General features: G+C 44.5%; 5 protein-coding genes across 6 annotated transcripts; 2 read left to right on the forward strand and 3 right to left on the reverse strand.

The window, feature by feature from the left end:
• Positions 1-2,016: 2,016 nt before the first annotated feature.
• GL218_07542 (Phosducin-like protein 2) lies at positions 2,017-2,861 on the reverse strand (the record flags this gene model as incomplete). The annotated part of the gene is made up of 2 exons (XM_033584303.1): positions 2,017-2,734; positions 2,797-2,861. The coding sequence occupies 2 exons, from the start codon at positions 2,859-2,861 to the stop codon at positions 2,017-2,019; spliced, it is 783 nt and encodes a 260-aa protein (XP_033432633.1).
• A 639-nt stretch (positions 2,862-3,500) lies between these two features.
• GL218_07543 (40S ribosomal protein S27) lies at positions 3,501-4,072 on the forward strand (the record flags this gene model as incomplete). The annotated part of the gene is made up of 3 exons (XM_033584304.1): positions 3,501-3,503; positions 3,774-3,836; positions 3,890-4,072. The coding sequence occupies 3 exons, from the start codon at positions 3,501-3,503 to the stop codon at positions 4,070-4,072; spliced, it is 249 nt and encodes an 82-aa protein (XP_033432634.1).
• A 1,571-nt stretch (positions 4,073-5,643) lies between these two features.
• GL218_07544 (putative ribonucleotide reductase inhibitor protein) lies at positions 5,644-6,546 on the forward strand (the record flags this gene model as incomplete). The annotated part of the gene is made up of 1 exon (XM_033584305.1): positions 5,644-6,546. One exon carries the CDS (start codon positions 5,644-5,646, stop codon positions 6,544-6,546), a length of 903 nt encoding a protein of 300 aa, XP_033432635.1.
• Positions 6,547-7,118: 572 nt separating this feature from the next.
• GL218_07545 lies at positions 7,119-8,919 on the reverse strand (the record flags this gene model as incomplete). Of its 2 annotated transcripts, XM_033584306.1 has the most annotated exons (2): positions 7,119-8,076; positions 8,696-8,919. In XM_033584306.1, the coding sequence occupies 2 exons, from the start codon at positions 8,917-8,919 to the stop codon at positions 7,119-7,121; spliced, it is 1,182 nt and encodes a 393-aa protein (XP_033432637.1). The 2 variants fall into 2 exon arrangements, with proteins under 2 accessions (XP_033432637.1, XP_033432636.1); XM_033584307.1 differs by lacking the exon at positions 8,696-8,919 and having other exon boundaries at positions 7,119-8,006.
• Positions 8,920-15,052: 6,133 nt separating this feature from the next.
• On the reverse strand, positions 15,053-15,739 carry GL218_07546 (Alkylated DNA repair protein alkB like protein 8; the record flags this gene model as incomplete). Its single annotated transcript, XM_033584308.1, has 1 exon — positions 15,053-15,739. One exon carries the CDS (start codon positions 15,737-15,739, stop codon positions 15,053-15,055), a length of 687 nt encoding a protein of 228 aa, XP_033432638.1.
• Positions 15,740-22,977: the final 7,238 nt, after the last annotated feature.

Below are 22,977 nucleotides of genomic sequence, written 5' to 3' on the forward strand. Positions count from 1 at the left end.
CCGAGCCTCGGGGTTTCTGGAGATAAACAAAGATCCTCGGTTTGAATGACCTGGTTTGGATGCCCCACATTCCCATATACTGGACTATCTGCGGTAGTCGATTTTGAGTTGGGTAGTTTATACGTAGAGACCACAACCCCTCGGCTATCGCTAAATTGTACTGGCGTCCGTGCGAGTGCAACAACCTCCCACATTGAACTATGTAGTCTTTCACTAGCGAGCGCCTCAGGTCGGATAGAAGGGTCATATTGCTTGTCAATCCAGAACCGTATCCTGCTGCCATCAGGTCGTACTAGCTCGTCCCGAAAGAACACGGTTTGATCGTGCTTTACTTCGTTCCAAATATCGTCGGCAACAAAACCCAATTCGAACTTGTCTGGCTGGTAAAAGGGGTTCGGGTGTATGTTTAAAATCTCAAGTTTGCTAGGAAACCTCAACAGATCCAGCAATTCCCCTGGTAAATACCGAAGACGTGTAAGAGATATATTTAGAGTTTGAAGGTTACGAAGTTTTCCAATACTAGGAGGGAGCTCAGTAATATTGGTATTTCGCAGAGTGAGAATAGTCAAATTCTCCAGATTGAAGATAACTCCAGGAGCACGAGAAAGAGGGTTGTTAGATAAGTAAAGGGAAATAGATGGTTCCTTAGGCTGAAATGGGAAATCTTCAGCTATAGGAGGGACAGTATCGAGCATAGAAAGTTGTGATATAGTTGCATTGGAGATACTATCGATCTGGGAAGAGCTATAGCTAATTAGTGCCTGCGCGTATTATGCAGCGGCCTAGAATTTCTACACCGGCTTACGGACGAAAGGAATCACTCACGATAGGTCTATAGCTGTGCTCCCAGAATCTATAGCATCCTGTATTACTTGCCGAGCGATTGCTTCACTAGGGGAAATAACCGGGATGGGCCGAACATGTCTAAGTTGCGGTAGTTTAGATGAAGCAGGCAAATCCATTTCCGTATCTGCATCGTCATCGTCATCTGCATTCACATCCACAGAAACGTCACTTCCCATCCAAACTCCACTGTCGAATTGTCGCTCAAAGGTTCTTTTTGCTTTTGGCAAAGGTCGTACAACCTCGGGAAACGTCGAATCAGATGAGGCGAGGTGCTGTTGAAACCAGGAGCCGACATAGCGCTTCTTCCTATGTCTTCCCTGGGTATAATTCTCTACATGAGGATCATCATCGCTGGAGAAAACAGCTGGGTCGCTTGAGTTAGCATATACTGGTGGCGCAAGCGATTGGTCGCGAGCGCGTTTTCGCGTGTTAGTGAAAGTTTGGGTGTGAGAATCCCAAGACACTGCGGGGAGCTTAGGCAGGGTGGGCTCTTCATCGTCCATAATTGCGACAAGGTGATCAATACTGTATAATAAAAATGAATAAACTAAATTGCAAGGTGACCATGAAATTTGGCCCTTCAGAAATAGGTGAATTTGATTCAAATAAAAGTTGAACTTTTAGTTAAACTTTTAGTTGAAGTAAATATTAGCAAGACCCTTCGATGGTCAAGTACGTAGAGTAGGCGCGTCACGTCACGTCAAGTGTGTGAAGACCTAAGACCCACTTTCCTCAAAAAGCAAGCGCGGCTCTGCATCGCGGACTAAGCGGACATTAAAACCCCTGTACATGCAACCCGCTGTCCCAAGGTTCTGGTTCAATTAAATTCGATTCGCTGGCAGCTTTCTGTTCAAAATCCCCTTCTGTCGAAACCAACTTAACATCCATCCGTTATGCATGTTTCGGCTGGGTCTATCCAGAAATAGCTCGATGGATGAGATCGTTAGAATCGCTAATCTGTACTCCACTAGTCCATCCAGCCTCCATTATCAAGGGTTTAAAAGGGGGTCATATCGGATTGGCTACCATTTCCTGAGTCAACAATAGGACTATTCCTGCAATTCATTTTCATCGTAAGTTGTGTATTATATACCTTCGAAGTCGGATACGAATTAACTCGGTTGATATGGTAATGCGAGAACGATATGACCGCATATATGAGGCATGCTCTCAATCCCAATCATCATCATCGTCGTCGTTAGCGGCTGCATGTTTGAGATTGCCACTCTTGATCCCTTTCCCCATTAGTTGCTCTTCCTTCGCATCCTCTGCATCTCTCTTCCTTTTTACTACTCTCATGTCTTTCTCATCCACCGCGCCCACCTCGACTAGCAAGTTGTCGATATCTAACATGCTTATTCGCACACCACCCATAGTGACAAGAGTGACTATTTGTTTCGCAATATCACCATTCTTATACACAAGAATGGTTGGGCAATTGCGATCTGGATAATTTTCGATTGCCTTGTCCGCTCGTATTTCGCAGAACTTAACATCACCATATTCTTTTGCTGCCTGCGCCCAAAGCTCTGATAAAACCCTCGATTCGATGTTGGTACCAAGTGAGGATGTGAGATTGACAAAAACGAGCCCCTTGTGTGAGGCTTCTGTTACCTCACGCGAATACTCCGGTTTTGACAGCGGATAGACTGTGCCGTGTATTGACTTCTTAGTCAAACTATTTAACTCTTGAATTCGCTTCTGTCGGTACTGTTCTAGAAAAGCATCGTCTTCTTCGTCTTCTAGCGCGTCAAGCTCATCGAGCTCTTTCCCCTCCAGCCTGTTCTCATGCGCTATTCGGCGGGCCTCATGTATAGCTTCTTCTATCATAGGTGTAGGAGAGGGGGGCTTTTCGGGTATGACGCCGTGTTTACGGAGTATATCGTTCCTATCGTAGTTTATGAGATAAGAACTTAGGTTATGGGAGGGATTGTTCTGAATAGGACGTACCATTCAGTATCCGCATTTGGGTCGTCAATAGGAACAGCTATTCGCTGTTCTGTTGGAGCGGCCATCTTGATTGAATTTAATATAATCGTGGATAATGCGAGGGTAGGGTGATGTAAAGCTACAGAAGACCTATAATTACATGCAGTAAAGTACAATGAGGATATCTTCGGTTTATCTTAATATAAAGCTAAAATTTAAAGGATGCCTGATGTTGCGTTACGTAGCAGCGTAGCTAATTTACCTAAGCAACAACCCCTCTAAGTGGAGACCTTGCTAGATTCCAAGATGATGAAATAATCTAACCTTAGCTGGCAGCTGGCCGGAAGCTCTGTCAGATGTCTCACTCGGTAGTCTCGGGTTTCGGATCAGTGTTTCCAGCTCCAGCAATAAAGGTGGGTCTTTAAAAAGCCCTAGCCCTCCTCAACACTAAGCCTGATTTAGCTAAACTATAAGGGTCTTAGTTAGTTTCGCCTCTTGCCCACCAGAGCCAATCCGCCGAATCAAAATCCAGCTCTCCAAAATTTACCAAGCGAATTTTTATTCCAGGACACACACGACCTTCCCCTCAATCTCTTAACTACCTCAACCATCGTTGTTCGCAAGCACAGCCAAAATCTGCCATCAACTCCATCTTCAGATTTCGCCAGCCAATATATTGCTTGCCAATCCAACAATCAAGATACTTCTTGTAACAGTCAGACAAGATGGTAAGTTTAAATGAATCTTGTTTTTGTTTACGCTCGCCATCATGTTGTCAACCGATCTCCGCGATTTTCGATTTATCAATCATCGACGCTTCCACGATAATGTCAACATCAACATCAACAAAGGCGTTGCCTTACATCTAAACACAATGCTTAGAATGAGTGTTGCTATTGATCAGATGCTCGAGGCGGTCTAAATACAACTTTGATGTGCGGGCGGATGTTTGGATTTGCACTCACAAATGGGACCCTACTAACAAATTTTTTTTCAAGGTTCTCGCCGTTGATCTTCTCAACCCTAGCCCGGCTGCTGAGGCCAAGAAGCACAAGTTAAAGGTACGGCACCAATATGAATTTCAATATTAGACACTACTAATGTCATTGAGTAGACCTTGGTGCCTAGCCCCCGATCCTTCTTCATGGACGTCAAGTGCCCCGGCTGCTTCACAATCACCACCGTGTTCTCCCACGCCCAGACCGTCGTTATCTGCCAAGGCTGCACTACTGTCCTTTGTCAACCTACTGGTGGTAAGGCTCGATTGACTGAGGGCTGCTCTTTCCGAAGAAAGTAGAGGGTTTCGTCTCGTGTTTTCTTCGTTCTTGGGCATGGGTTACGACTTCATGGGTATAGTTCGGATATCTGCAAGGTACTCGACGGAATGGGCGCATGAAAAAAACTTGGCATATTGTCTTCCGGACATACTCGACTTCTACGAACCTCTACGTCTTTGCAGATAGACGACGGATACCAAGAACCTTAATACAAAAGGGGCGTTTGGGGTCCTGATATCTTGCATCATCCGTTTCGCTACGAATGATTTTTTCCTCATTTTTCTCGCCTTGTGTATTACGAAGTCGTCACCTTCAGACATAAGCAGGATGGTTTATTCTGCACGGGTGGATAGCTGGAAATGGCTTTCCACATGAGCATCTTCCGAGGCCTATTTCTGCCAGCGTAGGTCTCTAGATGTGAGGACGTGGAACGTTGATTGAGGATCGCTACATACCCAGCCGTAGTGATTGTTGTTTTCACTGCATTAGGCGAATTCACATGGTTCCACTAACGTTTTTGACTTTTTGCCCACCGTGACGACCGATGTCCATTGCTTCTCTCGACTTTCCATAACTGAAACTTTACCATGTAGGACCTAGCTACACGAATTGATCGCGTTTGAAGTGAAGTCATATCTTCCGCTCTTATCGTACCATGTTTTGTCCTACGGGAATACTTAGTATTCACAAGAGTAACTATCTAATTTGTAGTATTTTAGTTAGAGATCGTTGGGCGTGTAGAGTACGTAACTAAGAGACTCCTTATCTATTCGATGAATTATGATCGAATAGGCTACGTCGTCAAACATATTGGTGTATCATGGTACGCATTACACTTATGCTATTTGTTAGTTTGTCTAGATTTGAGACTTCTTAGTAGAAGGAATTGATATAAAGATTCAAATCAGGTCATAAAAGACTGAATGTTGATATTTGCCTAACTATTTAATAACCAACGGAGATGTTCAATATTAACATCATAGAAGTTCTATCGTAGAAGTTCTATCATAGAACTGAATATTGACGCCTCAAATTAGGAAGCTTAGTGGAACTAACTGTTTACGAAAAGCTAAATTCTACCTAGTGCGTGTAGGTACCTAGGTACTTAAATATAAGCTAAATGCCAAGGTTTCCATTAATGTAAACGCGTCAAAACACGCTTCGGAAAGTGCCAATTACGCGCATCGTGCAGCCTCCCCCACTTTCAACTTTAGCTATCGTCCGATCAACCCCAGATTATCCAGCCTCTTTTATAATTTCCCTTTCTTCCATCTCTATATCGCAATCTTCATAATACCCAAGACGAAATCATCGGTATCAGACAAAACATGCTTCCTTAATTTCACTGCCAATACGTAGGTAACTCTAGATTTGGAATCTTAACCTCTCAATATTCAATCCCCCCTCACCCTTTCTTGGGTACAGCTATTAGGGGCTTGGAAAGCTCACATTGCGTCATCACTATAATTTGGACTGCGAGAACCAGATCCCCGGAACTCCTTATTATCAGATCTAAGGCGTCCTATATTTGGTTCAAGTGGGCCTCGTTCGCATACAACACGTAATACCTATCCACCTATTCGTCACAGCCATGTCGGCCCCGCGAACAAAGCGTCAATTTGCAGGCGCAGCAAGCGATCCCGCCCAACGACAGATTACCTCGTTCTTCGTCTCGCAACATCCCGATACTACCTCCGCTAGTCATACCAACGCGCGGGCGCACAATACCTCTGATCCTGCCAGCCCCTCTCTTCCTGCGTCGGTGCAAGCGAACCTCCTTTCGGTTGGCATGCGAGTGCGCAAGTCTGTCCCCGAAGGCTACAAGACAGGAAGCTATAGTGCTTTTGCACTCTGGGACGAGAGCAACAACATCTCTACGGCGACGATGGGCGAGGGACGATCACGCGCTAATGCCATTTCGACGCCGCGTGAGCTCCTTCCCTTCTGCGGGATCAATAAGGTCGGCGGTTTAGGAACACAACCAGAAAACACCCAATCATTCTCCGCTGCCGCAGCCTACCAGCCGTTGCTTAGCCTCAACGGTGTGCCTCTCGAGGAGATGATGGACGAGGATGTTCCCGGCCTGACGAGTAGTCAGGACTCCGTCGAGAGTACCGGTTCAAGCATCTCTCCTACACGGACTCGCAAGCGCTCTTATACCGAGGACGAAGACGAGGCGCCCCAGACCCCAGGTCGTCTCAAAGTCGATTTCAACCCATGTTATTGGGGCGCCAGATTTGATGGCGAGATCAGCCCACGGAGCGTGGCGCCCATCGGCTGGGATGTGAGTAATGGCCGCGTCATGGCAACGCCGCGGAAGACCAAGTTTCGGGGAAACAAGCTATCAGCACACACCCTAGGTCAAGACGACGTTAAGGTAGTAGGAAGTGCCGACGGCACCGATTTTGAAGAGGCAGATTTCTTGGTCAGGACATCCGACCTAGGATACAAAGATGATCCACGAGGTTGGGAGGTCGAGATGAGCGATGTTTAAGCGTGAATGATACAAATAGTCTTTACCGTGTATTGGATAACGACAAGATACCCAGAAGAAGAGTAAGACACAAGAAGGAAAACAGGAATTGCGAAGATGAAGACGGCTAAGTTGAAGCTGTTGTATTATTTCGGATTGTCATTGGCGGGCCGGCGTTTTTAGCAAAGACTGGCATGGGTTAATGGGCTACCTGGCATTGAGGAATTTTCTCGCGTTGTACGCGAGTTGTGTTATGCTGCGTCACATTGCATACAATTATGTATCATATTAAGGACGATACCTAGAGGAAAGGGGAGGAGTACACACGGGAAACCAGTGCGTGATAGCCGAAGGTGCATCAGCTTATCTCCATAGGAGAGGACAAGGTAGTTTGTAGCATCGCATGAAAAATTGTCACAACATTGATAGAGTCTATACTCACTCGCAACTAGTATGCATAGTGTCTTAAAAATTACTAAGCTTGTATTTATTATCTAGGTAGGTAAGTAACTATACCTTCAACTACAAAACATTTGAGCGAATAGAGCAGTCTGATCATCTATTTACGTGCAAGACACTACGCATGCTTTCACCTACTCAACCTGAATCCCTCCAAACGGATCCCGGAACTCCAAAAGGTCGCGCTGTCCGTAGAACTCACCAGCTACAGTAAGGATCATGTTTAGGGTAGCGCGTTCGTTTGCCTTGGCTCTGCGAAAGTGCTCTGTCTTCGCTTCCTCTTCCTCTGCCGCGAGGGCGAGAAACGCCTCCTCTTCTAGCGCTGTAGCAGGTAACTCTTCCGGTTGTGAATCACCGTTCTTGGCCGCAGTGCTGTTAAGCTGTTCGAGCAATCGGGCCTTGGCCCTCTCTATGTCAGCCGTAGGTTCTGTTTGCTGCTGGGGTGCGTCGGATACTTCCCCGTCCTCCTCCTCTTGTGAATCTATCTCCATCTCGACGTCTGATAGCTCCATTTTTATTTCTTCAGATGGTACCTCTATTCCGACAGGTTCTTTTGCATTCAGAGAATTAGTATCCGTATCAGGTTCAATTTTGATTGTGCCGTTGTAAGGTGCAAGTTTGGGCACCCTACCGCCCAGGGGCTGACCGGGGCCACGGTAGTGAGGCTCTGGATCATTGACATCGGTGTCGATATCCTCGAAGTCACAGCATTCACCTTGGCTCGTCTCATCGATGCCTTCGTCGACCTCAACTTCGCCTTGGCTTTCGGCGTTACTATCACCGACATCGTAGTGTTCCTTCAGGACTTCCATCTCAGCCAAGCTAACCATGAGCAGGACTGCTCTCTTACCCAGCTCGCGTATCCAGCCAATCTCTTGGTAGTCGAGTTCACCTCTCTCGGGAAGACGCGCGAGCAGCGCCCATATCCACCTGCTTGTACGTTCCCGGAGCTCGTGGTTCTTACGTAAGAACTTGCCACCGAGGATAATGCGCAGCAAGCGGATAACGCCGTCTTTATGCATCCCAGCGATCTGGGCAGGCAATGGATCCGTACCCCGGAGCCGGCCAGACCACTTCGCAAATGTATCAGATCTAGGACCGAATTCGCCTACTTCAGTTGGGTTTGACCTAGGGAGAGAATATAACAAATGATTCGGTGGGTCTGCCTGTAAAACCTCGCGCAGAGCTAGAAACTGGTTTGTGAGAGATAGAAAGTACGCATCGTAGATCTCGTCAGAATTGCTATTATGCGGGCCGCCTTCGCTTGATTCATAATCGCTCGCATCGTTATATCCTAGCTCTGGGTCCTCTGGCTCTCCCCCTTCCTCACCATCGTAATCCTCGTCATAATCCTCGTCTTCATTTTCATTTTCGTCCTCGTCCTCGTCCTCATCTTCGTCAAAATAACCCGGTGGGTACGCGGTATAGGCTCCATCATGATAAAATCCTCTAAAATCACCTCGGCCATCTTTATATATGCTGCGGTCGACGGGTTCCTCGTTCTCGTCTTGTTGGTGTTCTAGATCGTCTGTGGACTGCTGTAGAGCCTTGGGTGGTTGCGGACCAGCCTTACTGGCGACCATCACATGTGGGATTGTGGATGCTTGCACTCTATACTCACCATATCAGTATTAATTGCCTAAAGAAAGCCAAGATTCCGGTTTAGCTTTGAGAGTCTGGAGATGGATGGAAGTAGTAGAGATAATCTTACCGCACAGACTTAAGGTACGCTAACGCCTCAGCATCGTCTTCGCAGTCTAGGTCGCTATCCTCAGGCGGTACAGTTGTCATGCACTCGGAGTCACCAAACGCTGATCGCTGGCCATAAGTTGAACTAGGAAGAACTGTTGATCGTACAGAGTTAGAAAATCGTTGACGGCGAAGTTTTCTAGGCAGCTCTTCGCTGTCATTTTCAGCAGTGCGCTTCGATCCCATGGCGGCCACTGGCTTTATTCAGAATGAATGCGCGTAGTGGTTAGGTTGTGTTGATTTGTTGAAGATGGATTATACGTGATAAGAAGTAGAAGAAGCTTGGTAGATGGGAATGGAAATGAGAATGAGAATAAGAATGTTTAAGGTCGAATAGATAATTGGATATGGAATACCTTTAAGGTTAAATGAGTGGGTAGTAGCTCAATAGTGGGGCGCTATTTGTGTCCACTATTTAAGCTTCAGCGCAGGTATAGAACAAAACTGTAAAGAGTCTGATTTGATAACTAACATTAGAGCCTACCTACGGTATAAATCTAGGTTAATTCATTCATAAAAGACAAGGTCACGTTGAAATATTAGCGTTTTGACAATGGTTTGAAGGAAACTTTAGCATCATAATCCAAATAAATGAGAGGTATTCGACGTACGTAGGCGCTTAGTCCATCTTATTCTTTATAGTTACCATTTTTCAAATAACTCTTCCCTTCTAGGCATTCTATTATAGCACAAGATCGATATATACTTAAAACCAAGCGCTGAAGACTAAAGTTAGGGTTAATATTAAGGTGTATGTTAGTCTTATGAAAGTGTCATTCTACAAGTACTTATTTCTACTAGTCCTTAGGTAGCTAGTTAAAATGTACCTAGGTAAGTTTTATGGAAGAAACAATGCATCTTATGCTTTGGGACGCGTTTCAGATTCAATTCTCGCTTTTACAGGCCGTACGTGGCCATTGGTATATTACATTAGTAGTACGATACATATATGGCCCAGAACCTAATGCCATGACTTGAGGACGTTGGGAGGTTTGGCCTTTAGGTAGCATATAATATCAACACGAGAGAGCATGCCTAGGTACTTATCAGTCAATCCTATACTATCTGGTTGACGAGGATATGAGATTACTAGAAATATTTCTCTTCGTGTAAAACTGCATAGCAAGGATCAACTGGCCCCCAATATGACCTATAACTGCAATGTACATACCTACTCATACCATCACAGTCTTCCAAAATGTTCGTCGGTTCTATTAACGGCTTTGTATCGTATTCAAACCGTAAGCCCTGTGATGTAAAGGAGATAACTCCGTGCTTCTAAGTGGCGCTAAGAGCCTAGCCTTCTAACGAGGGTTTGAAAATATTATCACTATAACTTATAATATTAGAATCCAACAATTTCTGAGCTAGTTTTCGTGGCCCCCAGTGTTACCATCATGGGTATCGGCATATGCTATATTGATTGCGGATGCCTTCAGCTTCCGGCCCTAAATGACTTATACACGAAGTCTATAAATCGGTATCATATTCCCCCACCTCGTTTCTTGTCCGAGCCTCTTGTTTTCTGGGATCTTGCAAGCGAGTTCGAATTTATGGTAATAAATATGTTGATAGTTGATATATTCAATGCTCTACCGCTCAGCTAGATAACTAGGTACCTAGGTATGGAGAAAGTGATATATTCTTAATAATGTCCCAATAAAAACGTAGCGATAGGTACACGACATTCGAATTAGCAATGCTAGTATTTATAGACTTTATAGTAGGGAAGCTGGGTAGACAAGAAAATACCGAACACATGCTTTCCGTGGCTTTCCGCCTCAGACAGAAGCCGTCTTACCACGGAACCAGAAAGGGGTCGCCAAGGGTTACTTCGTAGGTATATATTGCATTTGTATTCCGATAACTGCTAGGATTACCTGTCTAGGATCTCCTTCTACCTATTAGAATGCGAGCCGCGGGGAAATATTGAATCCACTCTGGCATGAGCTTAATTTGACTTCGTTGGCTTTCTAATCTTCAAGTTCTATAGTTTTCTGGTGTCTACAATATAATGCAAATCATGATCAACTTAAATCTTGTCACAGTGTTTTAATTCTATACTTTCGTAATGTATACTCAGTCCCGAGGAATATGTCCTTTGGTCAATTTAATGTCACTTGTCTATTTTTCGCGCATTTTCGTATTCGGTATCTAGTAATTATGTCGTTAATTAAAGGGGACCCCCCTAAAGTCCTATTGCCTTACATGGCCTGCAACATAGGTGCTTAAGTACGCAATCTTATAATTAATGAGAATTTCAGAATTCCTTTGGAGGGAATATCATTTGGGACGTAACCGGTGTTGGCCGTCAACTCATTTTCGAATACGAAGGGATTCCATTGAGAATCTGAAGCTGAGCTTATTGATCATCTCGCTTCGATTGGCTACCTGTGTATCGAGTACTCCGCCATCACCGTGGCTGTGCGCATAAAATAAGGTAACCTGGTGATGTTAGACATTGTGGCTTGCGTCAGGTCCTCAATTTTCTTACCACATCTCAGAAGAATGGTGTTTGCCTTCTCGGATATGCCAGCCCTTTTCGAAGTTAAACGTATTGGGTAAATTCCCGTGCGATGTTTGCTCGGGAACAACTATGGTGTGTGTCGCTAGTCATTTCCGCGTGTAGGGAGGGAGGATTTGATCGCGAAGTATTTCACCTGGATTTGGTTGAATACAAGATAATACATGCCCGTGTCGTCTAGACCACCGAGTTTATTAATTAGATTAGGTACTTATTTTCGGTAACTATATACCATTCACGGCGTTCCAAGCCATTGTGATGGAATTATTGGGCACATTTTAGCTATTGGTTCGGAGATAAGCGTATTATGGCTGCCTTGAGAGAGCATTGCTAACACAGCAGTGCTAGTGGTGGCGATAGTCTCTTTTATACCTTTAGTTTATATTAGAGGTGGCGTCTATGGGTTCCCTATGAAAATTTTTTATGTTGCAAATTTCTATTACTAAATTCATACAGAAACACATTCTTTCTATTTAGACAAACTGTGTCTAGCACAGCAATTTTTGGCTCCCTAGTCCAGCTACATAGTACTGTTCAGTCCTGTAACATAAACATGGCACCTTACCCACAATGAGAACTCTAAGCTTGAGTTATCTTACTCGTTTCCCTGGCTCTCACGGATAGGACATTTCATCTATTGCGTGGAAGCTCGTGCTTCCTTACGTTGGGCCCATTTTCCTCTAATAAAGGGGTATCTGTTCCCTGGACTGCCTTATTCGACATGTTATACCAACAAGTCCATGGCTCTTCGCTGTTTATATAACTTGTAATGACATTTGCCTGAAATTCATTCTCTTTGCAGCTTGTCCCGTCCTTACACTGGCTTGTTGCATCATCTTCTTGCGTGGCCTGACTGGCAGAGTCCCTTTTAAGAGTCAGTTAATATCATCACCAATATTTCGTCAAACTTACAAAACGATAGAACCTTGGTTGTTTTCGATAGACCACCTTCGCGCATAGGGAGGATCCCCAGAGTCGTTGAACCCCGGCTGGGTTCCTTGGTAGTGAGTGTACGAGCCTTGTAACTGACTGGATACGTTATCCGCCCACGTCGTATCGCCGTGGTTGTCCGCTACGTCTGATGCTGGCGGCGAATATGTCAACGGTACCCCATACCTGTATAGGGTTGGATTGCCGCCGTGGGCATCAGACTGGCTATACGGATTCGTGTTGCTGGAAATGGTGGTTGAGTCCATATAAGTGTTTGTTAAGGAGGAGTCCGTTTGATACGATCTACGCCAGGCATCGCTGATGTAAGTGGTGTCGCTCGTGTTGCTTGTTGGGTATGGGAACGATACACCTAGATTCGAATGGTGATGGTATGATCCTGCTAGTGGATGCGAATCGCAGAGATTAAAAGTTGTTCTGTACGCCACAGCGTCGGTATCGCCTTCTTCGTGGGTGAAAGTAGGAACTGTCTGAGAGGAGACTGTATGGATATCGGCCGGAGGATATGGAGTAAGGCTCCTATTTTCGGCTCGAGTTAAAAAATCGATGCTAGTTGCAGTTAACTGACCAGCTGTTTTGACGCTAGCCTGGGCATTAGAGGGTCTGTTATTGCTAGAAGACCCGTGCTGACGACTAGGATCAATGTCATAGCCTTGATGGTCCCTAAGATAATTATCTAAGGTCCTATTGACGTTACTAGACGTTTGAGGAACTCGCTGACATGGACGGCGGGGGTGAGCGCTCTTGTGAGGCTTACTGGACGTTGGCCGGTCGTGATTCCCGAGACCATCGAATCGATGGTCCGCCATATCTGATTCACCTCTGGTGACGTTGAGGTATTAAGGTTCGATACGGAGCTTGATATTGAAAGAAAATGCGAGCGTGGATTAGGTGAGCTTTTTATGGACAATTAAGGCTTGGGACTCGAAGGATCTCGGACACTCTCTATTTTGCCTTTAAAAAAAGGAAGCCTTGTTAGGAGACCAAGAGCGTCACCCAATCACTTTCCGCTTGCCCTTAAGTAAACTACCAGGAGTGGGTCGCGGACAAGGCATAATAGGAGGAGCATATATACATACGATGAAAGAGGATACCGAGCCATAGGCCACTGCTGGAAAGACCACGGGAATAAGCTAGCAAAAGCCTCCTTTTCACATGAATGGGACGTACGATCATGCACCTCCTATGAGCACGTCGCTGCTGAATTGTCATCGCTTATCAAAGCTTTCGAGGTCGTTGGTAAGACTGAAATACATTCTGCCTAGCACCAGGCAACCCTTGATCTAGGAGAACATATGGTGAGGGGCAGCGGGAGTCAAGTAGCTAGGAAGCATAAGGCAATCAATCTATCGGATTCCTTGTTGGTGGGCTGGGAGCCTTTGATTCAGCTGAAAAAGCGAAGAAGCACAACATTCTATTCTATTAAAACGACGCGCTTCCCTTAATGTGAGGTCTTTTGGCTTTTTAAACGTTACTTCGGTCAGCGACATACGAGAGTGTTATAGGCTCTTATAACCCCAGAACTCATGTGGTTGCAGTTTAGGTTAGGCGATCTGGCAGCTCGAAGCGACACCATGTGAATACTCCCCCCTACAATACGAACCTCGAATGCCGGCGGGGTAATGGGCTGCGTAACGTCCGATATTCAGCTTTGCCTTAAGAGATAGCTCGCGTTGCCCGTTAGGAGCGTATCATCGGGCGGCTTGCAGAACTGTATATCAGCGGGCACACGAAGTATGCGACGGAAAGCAGGCCCATTGTTGGATTGTCGAGCAGTTCAATGATTCAACTCGTCTCATACACTCTCCGCGATCCGTTATTACATTCATACAGTCTGAAGATCATCTTTAGCTTTTACTCGCCTTAGGTACTCAGACCTACCTCCTACATCTTTATCGAATAAGACCGCCACAAGATATCTTAATATGGTCAGATATGGTTACTTCATGCATAATATGTAGCCTGTAGTTTCATTAAGACGGAGGATCTTAGCCCGTATTGGAGATCTTACAGAGTAGCTCTTGGTTCTTGGTTTGGGGGACGAATAGGGGAAGTTTGGAATATAGGTGGTCGCACAGCAGCCTTGAACACCAAATACACATTGTAACTAGATACAGTAGGTGCTCTATCAGACGCGGGGGTCACATAACATGGTATACCGCAAGCTAGGTAGCCAATCGCTTAGACCTGCGTGGGCGTTCTCAGTGCTCTTGCGGCGCTCTAATGTAGTGGCGTTTTAGAGCAAAAACAGCCGCGACAAGCCGTTATTCGTTTTCAAACTAAGAATCATCGAATGGTGTAAGGCATGTAATAGCGAGCCAGCCAGCCAAGAGTAGCTATCTCTATGATATGTCGATCAAATATGGCGTTCAATGAAGCATCGGTTCTTTATCACTGCCGATGAGATCATGGGGATGGGTTTGTATAGAACTCAGATTAGGGACCACATCTACGTTCTCTCGGGAAGTACAGGGGGATTCATACTCAGACTAGTGTTGGAAGCTCATTGGAAATATGTATTGCTCGAGGTCTATGAAGATAAGTTCTTTTCCCCTAAAAATAGAACTTCCGAACTAACGAATTTCACAGAAGGCAATCAGTGATGCGCTATTCGGCCATGATCATACATTCGTCGACAATTGCGCAAGAGATGCAGATGACGTTGCAGTCACTTGATCATATCAAAAACTTGAGCTTTTCACACTCGGCAAGCTGGTATTGTAGTAGCCCAGAGCACGTATTTTAAGCAGCGGAATTCTCAATGGATGGCGCACCCAAAACCTGAGTTCTGATGTAACTTCAACCTTAAACCTACATTAAGCTGAACATCTCGTCCCCGCTACTTTACTATACCTCCGGTTTCTGAAACGTGCCGGAATCGTTCGCTTCCACCTGCTGTTGTTTCCAGCGATATCCCTTTTCGACGCCAAGTCTTTTCTGAGCCGTACAGCACAGCTGCTCGTTTCCGCAGTCACACTCTCCGCCCTCTCTCAACCATCGATACGTGATACTCCACCGGTCATCGCGTTTCCTCACTGTGCCGTCCAGTAACTTATCCGTCTTTCGCTTTCTGATTCCATGCGTCCAGTGCAGTCTAGAATCTCCTGACATCTGCATCATACTGCGCGGCGTCAAGTCGACGTCGACTCGCTGCTCACCCTTCTGGAACTGCATTATGACGGGTGAGCCGAGAGATAAAGCGTAAAGCTGATCATATGCAGAGTGCGTATCTACATGGGGCGGAATCCCAGATCCGGGCGGGTAATATTGTAAGCATACTTGCTCCGGAGGTCGTCCCTCTCTGGTAGGGATGAGTGGCTGAAGCCATTCTGGAAATGGCTTGAAAGGAATATCGGGGTCCACACCAAAGGTCTTGTAGTCAAACGTGTAACCAAAGTGAAGTGATATTCTGCCGGTGCGGTCTGGCCATTCTAGTTTGTTGCGAAACATGTTGATGAGTTCCCGCTCATGCTCTGGTGTGATGAAATTGTCTTGCCAAAAGATGCCCGAGGGCTCAATCGGAAGTTCTAGCATCTTGCTTAAAGCTGAACCATGCTATTCTTAGTTTTTAAGTGCGGTACTCTTATTGCTATTCATGAGGCATGTTGATCGAATGTCCTGATGATTTCTGTGCGTTTTTACAGCTGATGTTTTTATGAGTGGATCGCGCGAGCTAGACAACCAGGTAAATTGCCGAAGGAGTGAGATTTTCCCCAATATCAGACTCGACTACATCCAATAAAGCAGCTTTATACGTTCTCAATACATGGTCAACTACCACTGGAAAGTGATCTGCGGAAGCAGCAAGCCCCTGAGGATTCTGACAGATTTCTCAAGAAAAAGAAAAACTATTATTTTATCTCAGTAAAATGTAAAATTTTGGTCTCAGCTCAGGATCTAGGTAAATGTGGCCCGTGCGTAGCACTAGATTCCGAGATTGTAAAAATCCGCATCCTATTTCGCCGGGGTTTTGCTCTAAGGAACATCAAGTCGGACACGGAAACCAAGTGCTTGGCAACCGGTCCGATCGAACATTTCGGACGAAGCTACCGCTAGAGCTTATAGAGTACGGTATTAATTTTGTCAGTGCTGTAGTATTACAACACATCCCTTCGCGCTTAGCAAAGAGGTAGTGACTGAATAATAGGTAGTTTAGTTGAATTCCCTGAAGCCGGAAGTAAAGACAGGGCTTTTGCTGATTATTAACCGTCAACAACCCTGCGGCCAAGCTAGGGCAAATCAAGGAGACCAATTGGCTGTGTCGCAAGCCCGCGTCAAGCTCATCACGACTCATAGTAAAGCAGCAACGGCTCAGGGACTTAGACAGCGAGGGAAGTTCCCAGAGTCTATTATTACCACCACACGCTGACAACATCCTCGTTCATAATAACAAATGTCTTGTAATATGATGACGTATCTATTTGAATAAGGTAGGTGGTTTAGTTGAATGTGCCCGGATGTGGCTTAAGGTAGTCCAATCTCTTTGGTAAAGACAATCTAGGTAAATTGAAGTCACCTACCCGTCGTCACACGGCGTTAGGCTTATGATAGGAGAATAAAATCCAATCGTGTAGGTAATTATCTTATCCCATCCATGTATGTTTGTGTTTGGACTCGTAGACATACCCAATCGCCGTCTCTTGTTTGTCTAACTATTTCAGAACCTTATACAACCAACCGGTAGTTTCGCCTCTAATAGAGCCTGTATTACTCTGTTGTTTATACTTCACTGTTAATTTAATTTTATTCTCTCGGTAATGATATACGAGGTGTCCCTTATCTATAGTCTTATAGTATTTTAATTAACATGAACCTCCTGTTCTTTTTTGTTATCAGTACAATACTTTCACGAGCACCAATGTCTTGAGATAGGCGTATGGTAGTTCGAATCGACTCCAAAGCCAATCGGTCTATTTTCCACATGCTTCCTGTATCAAGAGATCTTCGGATCACTCGAATAACCTCATCCGATCTACTTATCATATGCAGGTAGCTACATGTAAACAGAGATGTTTCGAGCGGGGTTCTTGTATTGCATCAACTCCTTTTTCATATCTAAGTTTATATATACCTCGTTCAATTAAGCCTAATTCATGTAGATCGCATCGTCCTGCCAGGATTGCTCACGAACTTAAGAAAGAGGTAGTCAACGTGGCCAGTTTTCCCACCCGCTAAGCTCGGCTCCGAAGGAAAAGGTTCCGCGGTTGGGTGGCGTCAAGCCACTTCTGCATTGGGGTTTCAGTCGCTGGTACGGTGGGTTGTTATATATCCTATCAAGCGTATCTATCGCGTTCATCTTTTTAAAAACGCGTACTCTAGAAGACGTACTTGGGGTAGCTATATGTCCAAACTTCGTCATCTGGCTTGAATACCTTGCTGCTTACCTACCACCTAGGTACGTCTCGGAAACGATGAAGTTCGATTGATCAGTGATTCGTACCCGGGAAAACATCCGAGATACCCCGGACAGGGCCCTATGCAAGAGAGTAGGTACCACGGCATTACAGTTGCCATTCCGGGGAGCGTTTACTTTCTCCGCAAGCTGCATACGGAATGAGGTATCTACGACTGAGTAGAGATTGGAGCCGTAGATCTCGTGTGTAACCCCAGGGCTGACGACATGTCAGTAGGTAAAATAACGCCCGTCAGTTGAATCTAGTTCATGCATGATCACATGGAGGATTCCCCGGATCGCCATTAATATTATTCTTGCAGAATCAATCCAAGCTAGGTATTCTTTCAAGATTTTTTGTTTTGACCAACTTGAAGATAGCACCATAACCAAAAGTTTCACAAATACAAACCCTCGGAAGATGCTACAACGCCTCAGCATCTTATAAAGTATTATTTCGGCATGGGGTAGCCATAGTGAACCCACATATCTAAATAGTATGCCGATTAAATTAACATGTACCTTTAAGCATTATATATGTTCAGAATTAAAGTTGGATTATCGTACACCAACCCAAGTCAGCCACTAAATTAATGCCTCTAATCCGAAAACAAGAATTTACCCTAGAATATTCTGTACGGGGTCTTCTTTAAGAAAAACTTACTTATTAATTCGTACTAAGTACTTTATAATGAGGAAAATATCACTTCCCTAAGGAATAGCGGGCTAGTCATTTGGGATTATTATCGTCACAGGCTTAGCTGCGAGATGATCGACATGAAATACGTCAATAGAGGCTAAAAGAAGCGATAATGGGATAGAAGGAGTTATTCGAAGGAGCGGTGGAATGATAGTGTATTCGCCGGTTTCGAGTCTGTAACTGCAAGTGGACTAAAATGGTTACTTACTACAGAATGTGGCGGTCATCTGTCAGGTAGTTCAAGAAGCAAGAATGATTACAATGTATGCGGCTATGTTAAGTAAAACTGAGTTGAATTGTGGGTGAATAGGTCGGTAGTATCTGTTATTCCCGGGAGCCAGACCACTCATCAACTCAGCAGTGAGAAAACAATCATGTTATTGCACGAATACAAATATGATTACATAAGACTATGGGTTTTACATATGACTATACATATAACTACTTATATGATACGTTATAATGGTCCTAAGATAAAATTCCTAACATCCCGCTTTTAAACCCATTTGCCTTGAGGCAGTCTTAATGAACTTCAATCGAAATACAGCCATCATAATACAAACAAGAAACGGTAGAATAATTATGTAGTTACGTAGGTGAAGAGTCCCTCAAGGAAGAACGAAGTTATTTCCATGCTAATTGCTCTGCCACGTAGCCAGGACTGTAAAATGTAACTGTAGAAAGTCCAAGATACATCCTCTTGATATCTCTCGGTCTAATATATATATTCTAACTAAAACATACTTATCTAGTAACTAACTAAACAGTAAAGTATGTATATGTTATCCTCTACTTTCTACCCCTTTTCAGTGTGAAATCAGTATAGAAAAACATAAGTTCAATAGAAGGTGTCTTAATCCAACTAACAACGAATATCATATGAAAAATCTAACCGAAAAAGATGACATATTGCATAGCTAAGCGTGGAAGATTTGCTATATTGCTTCTAGTACTAAACTTACTTTAGGTAGTATAGTATCTCTTTATATTCGTGAATATAAGGTAGGTACCTATATACAATATGCAAACTACATATTTATAACGTATATGAATTTGACCAGCTCTTATATCTAGTCCTATTAATCTTATGCTTTGGTATTACCCCCCCCCCTCCCCCTTTAGTGATAAAACTTTATTAATTAGGTATTCTCTATATTAATAGAGGTACATACGAACTTATGCTACAGTAGTTATATGGCTTTAAGAACTATCGGGACAACGGTATAACTATATGTTTAGTCGTAGATTTACTTTATATTACCTCAGGTACCTGGAGAGCGATACACCTAAATTAGGCTTTTATTCTGCAAATAAGTAACCATATAGATACATGTTTACCGAACACTATTGTATCTTACCTCTCTTAATAGATCTATTATGATCTTAATTTCGAAAAATCCTTTCTTACTTTCAAGCCCCTATATTCACTCTTCGCGTTATATTTGGCGGTATATCGTTGAAAGGTGAGGTATAAGCTGTTAAGAGATTCAGGACAGAGAGTTTGAAACCATGTCCGTGATCTATTCCTAGTGTGGTAAATGGTGTATTAGAGACCTACGCCGAAGAAACCCCTAGCAGTATGCTTCAAAGAACCGGGCGGCATATTCTAGGTTGACAGGATGTAACATAGAAGCGGGTATCTTCGGTTGACAGAATAGTATACCTGTACGATACCTTCGTGTGCTTTCTTAGAGCCCTTTCTATTCTTTCTATCACAGATTCCCCTTCCTTATTTCGCGAGATTATAGGAGGCTCTATTAAGAGTAGGACTTCGGTAGAATGACGTGAAGGACGATGTGGGTATAAGTTCGATGATGCCGTTGGCCTCGGACACCCCCTACTGAGAGCATATTTATGGGTCTAAGCGGTAGCGATACTATAGGATACGGCGCGGTGGAGTTCGGGCGTTTGAAGTGTTAAGTTTTCGGCGGCATGGTTATCAAGCTTTGTAATTAGCTACGTCGACTTCTTCTATTTCGAGGCAAGTTATTTGAATATTTCGCTCTTTTGAGCCCCTAACATCGATGTCTGAGACAATGCGTAGCTCGTATTTTCTACGCACCGTAGAGATTGGGCTATAACGAAGTTCGAGTCTTGACCCATAGGAAGTAAGGCCATGTTGATGTTTTTATTGTAGATCGAAGGATCTGACGGGGTAAATATATTGGCATTTGGATTGTTCGGACTTGAAAGCAGGAATAGATAATCATGAACCTTCTTTTTTAATGTTGAAACTCCTCTAACCGGTAGAGGTGTGCCCTTCAAGTAAACACTTCTTTAATATATTTATTATCGATTGCTGATGACACTTTTGCTTATTTGGTTGAGTAGTTGATGAATCTTCGCTGAAGTGCGCGTCAGGCGATGTCCACGACGTGTTTTGATGCATAAGGACACGGGATCGGATAGGAAAGAACGGTTTACATGGGCCGTAATCGAGACCTAGCGTACCTATGGGATCCGCTCTATTAGCATCTCAAGACGAGAGATAATACGAGCCGTATATCGATCGTTTATATTGACGAACTATCACTAGTCTGTGATTCTGAGCGAGAAGAATGTCAGGCTATGTTTCCTGAGGGAGGGCTCTGGATATTTAAGGGGTCGGTACAAAAGATAGTTGGTAGGTAATAGTAAAAGAGTCAGCGTAGGCTCTCTTGGGTACTAAAGTCAGCCCCTATTGGCGAGGCTTGGGTTACTCTGATCCAAAAAAAAGTTTCATTTCCCTGTTAGGCCGGGCTGCACGTGTCTACGTAAACAGCCCTTTTCTTTCCGAATATAATTATTGAAGCTAAGTGGTCGGAGGAATAACCCGAAGTCTACAAAAAACCACAAAGGTGGAATTAAACTGTCCTAATATAGATGTGGTAGGTTTGCTTATGATGCAAGCAGGCTGAAGACCATGTGCTTTACCATGGAATGGTGAACGTTCACTGGAGTAAATATATGCCTAACCCTATTAATTTGAAGAACATTCTAGGTCCATCGAATAGCTACAGATGAGATATAGAATCACCACGGGGGCTGTTATAACGTTGTCTCGTAGAGTCATCTGAACTACAACCATGCAAGGCCCCTACGCACAAGCCTGACTCTGTTTCCTGAATGGGTTATGGGAAGGAAAATAATTCGACGGCATTGCTATCCATGTCCCTGAAGACGTCTAGCGTGCTGTCATCGAGCGGGCATCAGTCCAATCAAGACCTTGTACTTACCTAGGTGCGAGTGGAACCCATGACAACACGGATGTGTACAATGAACTCGTAGTTAGGCGTCCGATTCTCGTACCGAGAGTCTGGATCCGCATGAACAGTCGTTCATAGCTTTGACACATGTACCTTCTACAGTGCCTTCACGGTGTAGGATGTATCTCATACAAGGCTCCGTTGTCACGACCTTCACGAGGACCCTTCGTGAAGACTCTTCACATCACAACTATAGAACAACTAGATGAAATTTCACGGTTCTTTTCATATTTGGTGTCTATTCGTCTTGTTCTGACATTTCACGAAACTAACGTAGTACTACACTATAAGGTGAGCGATTAGGTCTCATAGTTAGCCCTTTCGGGGAGAGTGTGACCCCCGCTGTGGCCGAAATAGGCTTGAAACAGGAAGCCTCGACGACATAATATATGCAGAGACAAAGCTTAGAGCGAATTACATGCTGTGGAAAACCACGGAGGCTTTAATCAGCTTAGTATTGTTACATTAATGTGGTACTAAAATTCCAAGAAGAGGAAGAATGGCACCATCCGTGGCCTCAACTACGACTTTACGATAGTACGCTGAGGCTTAAAATGATGGCGTGACGAGCACAGGAGATCTTCGCTAGCCATACAAAGTTCTCCAAAGCATTGCACATAGTATAGGCAAGGTAAGGGCTTAGAGAGTCGAATTCGCTCATCTGCAGGACGCCACCACCATAAGAAGCGATAAGGGATAAAGGAGAATGTTCCGAGTTCTGTGTTACTATGCATGGAATACCAGGAACTCGACAAGCTGTCTTGCATAATATTGGTTAATGATGTGTTGTTATGTACTATGGTGATCAATTGCCGTTATCGCATAGTCTAGACTCGCGGATCCCGGACCTAGAGCAGTTCCATTCCATATCAGGGGGGGGATGGGTACAAGATGAGGCTCTTATGCTTAAGATGGATGTGATATGGGAAGGAATTGCGGCCTGTTTAAGATTAAGAGGTTCCTAGTGGACGACGTGGACGAATGATTAAATAGACAGAGACAGCTTTGTAGTAAAGACGATATGGTTCGTGATACAAGGGAGTGTTAATAAGGAGTCTTATTTCGGGTAATCTAATTGCCAATGAACTTGCATAGATTCCACTTTTTAGCGCTGTAGTCTGCAGCTAATCCCCGGACCGTAGGCCGCAAGACCCACAAAGATTCCCGTTTTTTAGCGCTGATGCACCCACTAATCATTGCACCGGAGCTAGTCTCCACAGGTGTACATGCGATCCCCGGTTTGATACAGATACGTAGTGCCTTCCTTACACACCTCGAAGAGCCGCATCGATGATGAGTCGAGAAGAGAAAGAGCGATTGTCGTAACACGGCGATATGATTAGCTCGGTCTCCACCTTCCGTCCGGCTTATAAGCAATTCTCGTCCATAGACGGCGCCGGCTCTCGCGAAAGTGAAAGTCGTCCGACCCCTCGGC

Source organism: Daldinia childiae, assembly GCF_008694065.1.
Source record: "Daldinia childiae strain JS-1345 chromosome Unknown Scaffold9, whole genome shotgun sequence".
NCBI lineage: Eukaryota > Fungi > Ascomycota > Sordariomycetes > Xylariales > Hypoxylaceae > Daldinia > Daldinia childiae.